Raw genomic sequence first — 11,376 nt, 5'->3', positions numbered from 1 at the left:
AATGATAAAATAAACTCTTTAAAAAATTAAATAAAAAAAGATTCTATTCTATTCATTTCATGTATTCAAAATTGTTACACTTGTATCTGTTATCAAATACATGCTTGACGAAATACAAAAATAAATAAAATAAATAACTAAATAAATTAAATACATAAAACTAATAAAATAAACTCTTTTAAAAAAATTAAAAAAGATTCTATTCTATTCATTTTGTGTATTCACAATTATGTTCACACTTGTATCTGTTATCAAATACATGCTTGACAAAATACAAAAATAAAAAAATAATAAAAGAAATAAATAAATTCTTTTTAAAAATTAAATTAAAAAGTTCTATTCTATTCATTTCATGTATTCACAATTATGTTTGCACTTGCATCCGTTATCAAATACATGCTTGACAAAATACAAAAATAAAAAATAATAATAAAAGAAATAAATAATAAACTCTTTTTAAAAATTAAATAAAAAAAATTCTATTCTATTCATTTCACGTATTCAAAATTAGGTTTACACTTGCCTCTGTTATCAAATAGATGCTGCTTGACGAAATACGAAAATAAACAAAATAAATAAATAAAATAAATAAATAAAATAAATAAATAAAAAAAATAAATAAAAACTCGCAGGGCCAAAACAAAGGAGGAGGAGGAGGAGGAGACAAAAGCCCCTCCCACTTAGCTCCACCTTCAACCACGCCCCTCGGCAAAGCTAACCAATCACCTCCCGTACCGCCCCCTTTTTTTCCCCCCCTTCTCCCTCCTGCTCCTCCCAGCCGGGCGTGAGAGGGCAGCGCCCTCGGAGGTGAGCGGACGGGGGGCTGCTGCTGTCGCGCTCCGCGGCGCTCCAATCCGAGCGTGGCCGGAGCATGAAAGGCAGCTGCGGAGCCTTGCAGGCAAGCCGAAGGGGAAGAGGAGGCGAAGAAGTCAAGTAGGAGCCCGGCCGGTGGGCAACGGCGTCCCGATGTCCCGCAAGGCCAACGTGGAATACACGCTGCGGAGCTTGAGCAACCTGATGGGGGAGAAGCGGCGGCGGCAGCAGCCTCCGCCGCCTCCTCCTCCTCCTCCGCCGCCTCTTCTTCCTTCTTCCAGGCGGGAAGGCTCGGCCAGCTTGGGCGAGCGGAGCCTGATCGCGGCCGCCGAGTCTTGCTCCAGCCTGAACAGCCTGGCTTCTTCTTCGGGCGGCGGAGGAGGAGGAGGAGGAGGAGGCGGCGGCGGCTGCTCGGATCTGGAGCGGGCGGCCCGGCGGCAGTTCCAGCAGGACGAGCCGGCCTCTTTCGTCTACGTGGTGGCGGCTTTCTCGGCGCTGGGCGGCTTCCTCTTCGGCTACGACACCGGCGTGGTCTCCGGGGCTCTGCTGCTGCTCAAGAAGGAGCTGCGCCTGGACGCCGCCTGGCAGGAGCTGCTGGTCTCCGGCACGGTGGGCGCCGCCGCCTTGGCCGCTCTGCTGGGCGGCGCCTTGAACGGCTGGTGGGGCCGCCGCGCCTGCATCCTCCTGGCCAGCCTGCTCTTCGCCGCCGGCGCCGTCCTCCTGGCCGCCGCCCCCGATAAGGAGACGCTGCTCGGAGGGCGCTTGGTGGTCGGGCTGGGCATAGGTAAGGGGGAGGGGGAGCTGGGGGGACCAGTGAACCGGTTAATAATAGGAAATAATGAACCTAATAAGGGTGAACGATGAACCGGTTAATAATAGATAATGAACCGGTTAATGTGAACAATGAACCGGTTAATAATGGTGAATAATGAACTGGTTAATAATGGTGACCAGTGAACCGGTTAATAATAGTAAATAATTGAACCGGCTAGTGATGGATAATGAACCGGTTAATAATGGTGAATAATGAACTGGTTAATAATGGTGACCAGTGAACCGGTTAATAATAGTAAATAATTGAACCGGCTAGTGATGGATAATGAACCGGTTAATAATGGATAATGAACCGGTTAATAATGGTGAATAATGAACTGGTTAATAATGGTGACCAGTGAACCGGTTAATAATAGTAAATAATTAAACCGGCTAATAATGGATAAGGAACCGGTTAATAATGGTGAACAATGAACCGGTTAATAATGGATAATGAACTGGTTAATAATGGTGGATAATGAACTGGTTAATAATGGTGACCGGTGAACCGGTTAATAATAGTAAATAATGAACCAGTTAATGGATGACAATGAACCAGTTAATAATGGTGAACAATGAACCAGTTAATAATAGTAAATAATTAAACCGGTTAATAATGGATAATGAGCTGGTTAATAATGGTGAATTATGAACCAGTTAATAATAGTAAATAATGAACCAGTTAATGGATAACAATGAACTGGTTAATAATGGATAATGAACCGGTTAATAAGGGTGAATAATGAACTGGTTAATAATGGTGAACTATGAACCTGTTAATAGTAGTAAATAATTAACCTGTTAATGGATAACAATGAACTGGTTAATAATAGTAAATAATGAACCAGTTAATGGATAACAATGAACCGGTTAATAATGGTGAACAGTGAACTGGTTAATAATAGTAAATAATCAACCAAATAATGGATAACAGTGAACTGATTAATAATGGTTAACCGATTAATAGTAAATAATTAACAGGTTAATGGTTAATGAACCGATTAATAATGCTTAGCAATTAACTGGTTCAAGGTAAATAATGAACCAGTTAATAATGTTAATGAACTGGTTAATGATCGTTAATGAACCGATTAACAATTGCTAACAATAAACCAGTTAATTGAAAGCAATTAGCAATTCTTAAGACTGAAGCAATTAGCAATTCTTAACAGTTAACCAGTGGAACTGCCTGCCTCCAGAAGTTGTGGGTGCTCCCTCACTGGGGGTTTTGAATAAGGGACTGGACAGCCACTTGTCTGGAATGGTGTAGAGTCTCCTACTTGGGCAAGGGGTTGGGCTAGAAGACCTCGAATATGATCCTAGGGAGGGGGCGGCCTCCTGGCAAGGGGAATTACTGGGTGGGGGTTACGATACCCCCTCCCCACGTCAGCTGCCGTGACAAAATGAGGGGTGCTTGGTGCTTTCCCAGCTTGGTGGTTCTCTTAAAGACGTTGCATTGCCTGGCTAGGGAACGTCATCAGTGCTAGGAGGGAGTGTGGTTTGTAGGGAGGAGCAGGAGGGGGACCAAAGAACCTTTGGTGCTGTCTGAGCTTTGTTGCTTTTTTTCAGACATTTCATTACCCAACTAGGGAACATCATCCGTGCTAGGAGGGAGCGGGGAGTGTGCAGAAGAGGAGGAGGAGACTGGGGGCGGTCCTTGGTGCGTGCTTGTTTTCTTGCAGAAAACTTTCTTTTTTCATTCCCTGGCTAGGTAACATCATCGGTGCTAGAAAGGAGGGGAGTTTGCGGAGTGGAGGAGGAGGATTGTGGGAGTCCTCTGAATTGGGGTTTTTCCCGCAGACGTTTCACGACCCAAACTAGGGAACATCATCAGTCTTAGGAGGGAGAGAGGCTTGTGTAACGGAAGAGAAGGAGAGGAGGAGGAAGACCGTAGGGTCCTCGGTGCTCGCTGAGCTTGGTGGTTTTCTTGCAGAGGTTTCATTACCAAACTGGGTCACATCATCAGTGCTTGAAGGCAGTGGACTTACATAGTATATAAACCGAGAGCAAGCCCCTTCTCCTTCTACAACTGATGATATCATCTACTTTGAGTAATGAAACGCCTGCGAGAAAGCCCTCCCTCCCCACCCCCCTAAATCACAGAAAACACTTCCCATCCCATCATCCTGCCTCTTCTTTCAGGAGCAAAATTCAGGTTTAACGGGGGGGGGGTGTTTCCCCAAACTCTTTAGCTCATCCAAACCCTTTACCGAGGACCCTTCTAATGGCTCACTGACCCCTCCCTTCCCCCAACCTTCATTATTTGAAAATAATGCGGTAAGCGCCACTTTGATCGCCTAGCATTACGGATATTAATTTGAGATTAATTTTGACAATGGGAGGCATTCTTGCTGCCGGAACAGGACTTTGGGGTGCCTTAGAGCAGGGGTCTCCAACCTTGGTCAGGGTCTCTGGGAGTTGAAGTCCACAAGTCTTAAAGGGACCAAGGTTGGAGACCCCTGCCTTAGAGCTTTTTCAAAGATCCCCAAATATGAATTGGCTCCTACTGACCTTCCATCGGTCACCTACTGAACCCCAAACATTTACTGAACCCCCTGTTAGCCCCAGACATTTATTGACTTGTGGGGTAGACCCATTTGACCCATTGGGTCAATGACTTGATGCCATTGACTTGACTTATTGACTTGACTTGTGGGGTAGACCCATCAACACGGTCGTTTTTTTGGAGGGGGCTGTTTTAAGACAACCCCCCACCTTCCGTGTGCAGTGGTGGGCCTTTTTCAGCTTTACACACCCATAAAATTGTGGTCTGTTTTCTAACCCCTTGGAGACATAGACATAGACTCCTAGTGCTGGAAAGGACCTTGGAGGTCATCTACTCCAGCCCCCCCACCCCCCGTCCCGAGGCAGGTGATTTTATTGCATCCCGGACAAATAGCGGTCTAATCTTTTCTCGAAGACCTCCAGCGACGCAGGTTTGCCGCTGATACGTTTCTTGCATCCTTGCAGTTTTTGTGGCTACGGAAACCCAAATAAACTTTTCTTGAGATTGGCCGATGGAAAGGAGACGGTCGGTTGTGCGAATATGTAGAATTCAAACGGGAGTTCGGTGTTGTTTCTAAACAACTGTTCAGATTTCCTGTCCGAATTTCCCGTCCTTCTAAAACGTGCCTGGTTTTCTTTTCATCCGCTACAAAGGGCCCATTTTAAGGAACGGAAATGTAATCTGAAATAAAATCGCTTGGATCTTGATACCATCGTTTTCAATTCATTTGGAAGATTGTCTTACTCATGTTGGTTATCCATGGTGTTTTATTAAGAATAGAATAGAATAGAATAGAATAGAATAGAATAGAATAGAATAGAATAGAATAGAATAGAATAGAATTTTTATTGGCCAAGTGTGATTGAACACACAAGGAATTTGTCTTGATGCATATGCTCTCAGTGTACATAAAAGAAAAGATACGTTCATCAAGGTACAACATTTACAACACAATTGATGGTCAATATATCAATATAAATCATCAGGATTGCCAGCAACAAGTTATAGTTATACAGTCATAACTGGAAAGAGATTGGTGATGGGAACGATGAGAAGATTAATAGTAGTGCAGATTCAGTAAATAGTCTGACAGTGTTGAGGGAATTATTTGTTTAGCAGAGTGATGGCCTTCGGGGAAAAAACTGTTCTTGTGTCTAGTTGTTCTGGTGTGCAGTGCTCTATAGCGTCGTTTTGAGGGTAAGAGTTGAAACAGTTTATGTCCAGGATGCGAGGGATCTGCAAATATTTTCACGGCCCTCTTCTTGATTCGTGCAGTATACAGGTCCTCAATGGAAGGCAGGTTGGTAGCAATTGTTTTTTCTGCAGTTCTAATGATCCTCTGAAGTCTGTGTCTTTCTTGTTGGGTTGCAGAACCGAACCAGACAGTTATAGAGGTGCAAATGACAGACTCAATAATTTCTCTGTAGAACTGAATCAGCAGCTCCTTGGGCAGTTTGAGCTTACTGAGTTGGCGCAGAAAGAACATTCTTTGTTGTCCTTTTTTAATGATGTTTTTGATGTTAGCTGTCCATTTGTTAGCTGTCCATTAAACCACTTGTGTTCTGTATAACATATATAGTGCTTTGAATAGTCTGCTGTAGCTCAATGACTTTCTCATGAACTAACCCAGAGCACCACTTAAAATCCAGATGCTTCATTTGATACCTTGGGGAAAAATGTTAACCTCATCTAAACAATTGGTTAACTTTATCAGTGTTGTAGCTAAAGCTGTTTATCATTTGTTTAAACTTAAATAACCGCAAATAAACATCCTTTCCACTTATTACACTATATCACAGCATATCCAGCCGAAGTAAGTCCTGCCGAAGTGTTGTGATTTCATACCAAGTCAGAATTTTAAATGATATCCCAAAATGGATCTTTCATTTCTTATGTAAAATATTCCTTAAATGCTCTTTCTGTTCAGTTAATATTTATTCTCAAAATATCTTTTAAGAAGTTAGTCTCCTAAGGTTAATTTATCAATAGGGTATAGTTTATGTGCCATGTATTTTTTGGACTTTTATTTAATCTTTGGTTGTTTTTGTCACCTGCCACATTTCAAGCAGGCAAAACAAAAATACACAAGTTGATGAGGATATTTAAATTTGCTTAATTCTGTGATTCTAATTTAATTCAATCTGGTCGATGTGATTACTGTCTTAAAGGCATCTACATTATATTTTAAAAGTGGCATAAAATCTGGAAGTTCAACTAAGGTTTTGAGAACTGCACATAGTTGTTATATTTTTAAGTTTTACAATTTTGCTTTTGTATATATACTAAGATGGTAATAAGCACCAATACTTTCAGCGTGAACTAAATGATGCTATTAGAGGCTGTAACTGTTATGCTTTTCAAGTAATTTAAAGAAGCTTATATTGTTTTTCCCCTCTCTTCTATCCTCATAACAATTCAGAAAAATAGATTAGACTGAAAAAAAAAAATAGTGACTAGAGAAATCTATAATTTATTATTTTTTTTAAGAAAAATATTGGAATAACATTTATCTGCTGATAAACGGTAGCCAAATATGTACGTAGAGTAGAACGGTCTTGCTGCAAAGCCTACCCAGGTAGTCCTCGACTTACGACCACCCTTGAGCCCAAAACGTACGCTGTTAAGCGAGATGATTTGTGAAGTGAATTTTGTCCCATTTTATGACCTTTCTTGCCGCGGTTGTTAAGTGAATCACTGCGGTTGTTAAGTTAGTAACATGGCTGTTAAGTGAATCTGAGTTCAAAAGATCGTCAAAGGACCCCAGGGTACTGCAACCGTCATAAACACGAACCAGTTGCCAAGCATCCGAATTTTGATCACGTGAGCTGGGGATGCTGCAGCGGTCACAAATCCCTTCTTTTCAGTGCTGCCGTCACGTTGACCGGCCACTAAATGAACAGTTGTAAGTCAAGGACTGTCTGTATGGCTTTTCAGCTTGTTTGAAATCTTTTGGAAATTCGTTTTAATAAGGCGGGCCCTTTTTGCTTTAAACCAGAGCTGTCAAACTCAAGGATATCAGAGTATAATAATAATAATAATAATAATATTTTAATTTGTATACCGCCCTTCTCCCGAAGGACTCAGGGCGGTGAACAGGCAGGTAAAATACAAATATACACACTAATTAAAACAACCCTTAAAAAACTGATTAAATTAGCCCAAATATTAAAATAACTTACTCCCCTATAAAATTATAAAATTTAAAAAACCCATCGAATCCAATTAAAATCTAAAGATAAAAAATCAAGCTAGTCCAGCCATACGAAATAAATAGGTTTTAAGTTCGCGGCGAAAGGTCCTAAGGTCAGGTAGTTGTCGAAGTCCGAGGGGAAGTTCGTTCCACAGGGTAGGAGCCCCCACAGAGAAGGCCCTCCCCCTGGGGGCCGCCAGTCGACACTGTTTGGCTGACGGCACCCTGAGGAGTCCCTCTCTGTGGGAACGCACCGGAGGATGGGAGATAGAAGCCGGCAGTAGGCGGTCCCATAGATAGCCCGGTCCTAAGCCATGGAGCGCTTTAAAGGTGGTAACCAATACCTTGAAGCGCACCCGAAAACAACAGGTAGCCAGTGCAGTCTGCGCAGGATAGGTGTTATGTGGGAGCTCCGAACAGCTCCCTCAATGAATGAATATTCATAGACTGGAACAGGTCAGCCAGTGAATAGGCATAGCAATTGGGTCAGCCAATGAGGGCTGTTTTGGAAACAGAAACTTAGGTAAGAAGTCTGGGCGTGGCTTAGCCCTTCAGCTTCTGAGTCTCTGCAGAGAAACTGAAATGAGTCGGCTCTGCTGAAATTGAAACTTAACTGTTCTCTCCTGCCTTGTGTTTTGCTTGTACCTGCTACTATGTTGAAGGAGCTACATTGGTATTGTACATTTATCTTCATGCGTTATATGTCTATAAAGAGAAGTTAGTGAATCCTGATGCATCAACAGTTCTCTGTGTGTGCTTTTCTGGATTTAATTTCTACTGCAAACTCTGATAAAGGCTCATGGGCCGAATCCGGCCCGCGGGGTGCTTAGATCTGGCCCGCGAGTCCACCCTGGAAACAGTGAAGGAACTCTGCCAGAGGAACTCTGTGGTGCCTCTGCCAGTGAAAATTCGGGAGGGCCACAGGATTTGCAGGAGGCCGTCCCGGGTGAAAATGGAGCTCGGGAGTCCATTTTGGCTGGCAGAGCACTTGGGCCATTACACGAGTGACGCCAAGTTGGCCACGCCCCATCTGGCCACACCCCTCCAGGTCAAACACAATCCTGACGCGGCCCTCAGTGAAATCGAGTTTGACACACCTGCTTTAAACAGGTGTGTCAACTTGAGAATTCATAATGCCTTTCCGTCGGTCCCTCTCTTACGAATGCTTCTTGTCTATTTGTGTCTGTTGTTGTGTCTGTCTCCCTCGCTCTTTTTAATATATTCCTTTCGGCTGCTTCCTACGAGAGAGAATTTCATTAATAATTCAGCTGGCTCCTCTATAGACTCGCGCAGGACACTAGCCCCATCTTTCCAATCGTACGGATTTGATTTCAGATTTGATTTATCTCCCGTCAGTCCGTTCCTTTCTATTAGAAGGGGAAGCTGGGGATGGGAATGGAACCCCAAACTTTGGCAGAACTTTTTATGACGGCCATTTTGTGTGTGACGTTTTCATTTTGAGCGACGATCCATTATTCATGAAGGCTTCCATTTCGTTCCGCTCGGAACAACCCGTCAATTAGAAATTTAAATCTTTAAAAAGCGTTCGAACAATTTTCGCTTCTATTATTTTTATTATTATTATTATTATTATTATTATTATTATTTATTGAATTTCTAGACCGTCCTTCTCCCGAAGGACTCAGGGCGGTGTACAGCCAGGCTAAAAACATACACAATATACAATATTAAAAACTAAATTAAGACACTTATTACACAATTGGCCGAAAAATTAAAATAATTAAAATCTAAAAAACCCCAATTTAAAATATAAATAGAATTTAAAATTTAAAAGCTAAACAGTTTAAAAGCGTTTAGCTAGCCCGAATAAACAAATATGTTTTCAATTCATGCGAAAGGTCCAAGGTCAGGTATTTGACGTAATCCAGGGGAAGTTCATTCCAAAGAGTAGGAGCCCCCACAGAGAAGGCCCTCCCCCTGGGGGCCGCCAGTCGACACTGTTTGGCTGACGGCACCCTGAGGAGTCCCTCTCTGTGGGAACGCACCGGAGGATGGGAGATAGAAGCCGGCAGTAGGCGGTCCCATAGATAGCCCCGTCCTAAGCCATGGAGCGCTTTAAAGCTGGTAACCAATACCTTGAAGCGCACCCGAAAACAACAGGTAGCCAGTGCAGTCTGCGCAGGATAGGTGTTATGTGGGAGCTCCGAACAGCTCCCTCAATGAATGAATATTCATAGACTGGAACAGGTCAGCCAGTGAATAGGCATAGCAATTGGGTCAGCCAATGAGGGCTGTTTTGGAAACAGAAACTTAGGTAAGAAGTCTGGGCATGGCTTAGCCCTTCAGCTTCTGAGTCTGTGCAGAGAAACTGAAATGAGTCGGCTCTGCTGAAATTGAAACTTAACTGTTCTCTCCTGCCTTGTGTTTTGCTTGTACCTGCTACTATGTTGAAGGAGCTATTTTGGTATTGTACATTTATCTTCATGCGTTAAATATGTCTATAAAGAGAAGTTAATGAATCCTGATGCATCAACAGTTCTCTGTGTGTGCTTTTCTGGATTTAATTTCTACTGCAAACTCTGATAAAGGCTCATGGGCCGAATCCGGCCCGCGGGGTGCTTAGATCTGGCCCGCGAGTCCACCCTGGAAACAGTGAAGGAACTCTGCCAGAGGAACTCTGTGGTGCCTCTGCCAGTGAAAATTGGGAGGCCACAGGATTTGCAGGAGGCCGTCCGGGTGAAAATGGAGCTCGGGAGTCCATTTTGGCTGGCAGAGCACTTGGGCCATTACACGAGTGACGCCAAGTTGGCCACGCCCATCTGGCCACACCTCCAGGTCAAACACAATCCTGACGCGGCCCTCAGTGAAATGAGTTTGACACACCTGCTTTAAACAGGTGTGTCAACTTGAGAATTCATAATGCCTTTCCGTCGGTCCCTCTCTTACGAATGCTTCTTGTCTATTTGTGTCTGTTGTTGTGTCTGTCTCCCTCGCTCTTTTTAATATATTCCTTTCGGCTGCTTCCTACGAGAGAATTTCATTAGTAATTCTGTTGGCTCCTCTATAGACTCGCGCAGGACACTAGCCCCATCTTTCCAATCTGGATTTGATTTCAGATTTGATTTATCTCCCGTCAGTCCGTTCCTTTCTATTAGAAGGGGAAGCTGGGGATGGGAATGGAACCCCAAACTTTGGCAGAACTTTTTATGACGGCCATTTTGTGTGTGACGTTTTCATTTTGAGCGACGATCCATTATTCATGAAGGCTTCCATTTCGTTCCGCTCGGAACAACCCGTCAATTAGAAATTTAAATCTTTAAAAAGCGTTCGAACAATTTTCGCTTCTATTATTTTTATTATTATTATTATTATTATTATTATTATTATTTATTGAATTTCTAGACCGCCCTTCTCCCGAAGGACTCAGGGCGGTGTACAGCCAGGCTAAAAACATACACAATATACAATATTAAAAACGAAATTAAGACACTTATTACACAATTGGCCGAAAAATTAAAATAATTAAAATCTAAAACCCCAATTTAAAATATAAATAGAATTTAAAATTTAAAAACTAAACAGTTTAAAAGCGTTTAGCTAGCCCGAATAAACAAATATGTTTTCAATTCATGCGAAAGGTCCAAGGTCAGGTATTTGACGTAATCCAGGGGGAAGTTCATTCCAAAGAGTAGGAGCCCCCACAGAGAAGGATCTTCCCCTGGGGGCCGCCAGCCGACATTGTTTGGCTGACGGCACCCTGAGAAGTCCCTCTCTGTGAGAGCGTACGGGATGGTGGGAGGCATGAGGTAACAGCAGGCGGTCCCGTAGGTACCCAGGTCCCAAGCCATGGAGCGCTTTAAAGGTGGTAACCAAAACCTTGAAATGCACCCGGAAGGCAACAGGTAGCCAGTGCAGTCTGCGCAGGAGAAGAGTTACATGGGAGTTACGTGGAACTCCCTCTATCACCTGCGCAGCTGGTTCTATAATATGTACTCTGGCAAGCTTTGCTCCAAATCTTTCGGAAACTGAAGGGATCAGTACAGGTGTTTCTCGACTTGCAAGCCTTTGCTTAGTGACCGTTTGTAGTTAACTT

The 11,376-nt window shown here is 43.1% G+C and overlaps 1 protein-coding gene across 1 annotated transcript in view; it reads left to right on the top strand.

The window, feature by feature from the left end:
• The first annotated feature begins 781 nt into the window (after positions 1-781).
• The window catches only part of SLC2A13 (solute carrier family 2 member 13), a 94,006-nt gene continuing 83,411 nt past the window's right edge, over positions 782-11,376 (top strand). The window contains exon 1 of the mRNA XM_058189536.1: positions 782-1,597. Coding sequence (XP_058045519.1) covers positions 967-1,597 — 631 coding nt within the window. The 5' untranslated portion in view covers positions 782-966. The remainder of the gene's footprint in view (positions 1,598-11,376) is intronic.

This window comes from Ahaetulla prasina, chromosome 7 (genome assembly GCF_028640845.1).
Source record: "Ahaetulla prasina isolate Xishuangbanna chromosome 7, ASM2864084v1, whole genome shotgun sequence".
Classification (NCBI taxonomy): domain Eukaryota; kingdom Metazoa; phylum Chordata; class Lepidosauria; order Squamata; family Colubridae; genus Ahaetulla; species Ahaetulla prasina.
This window is presented reverse-complemented; position numbering and strand designations above follow the sequence as displayed.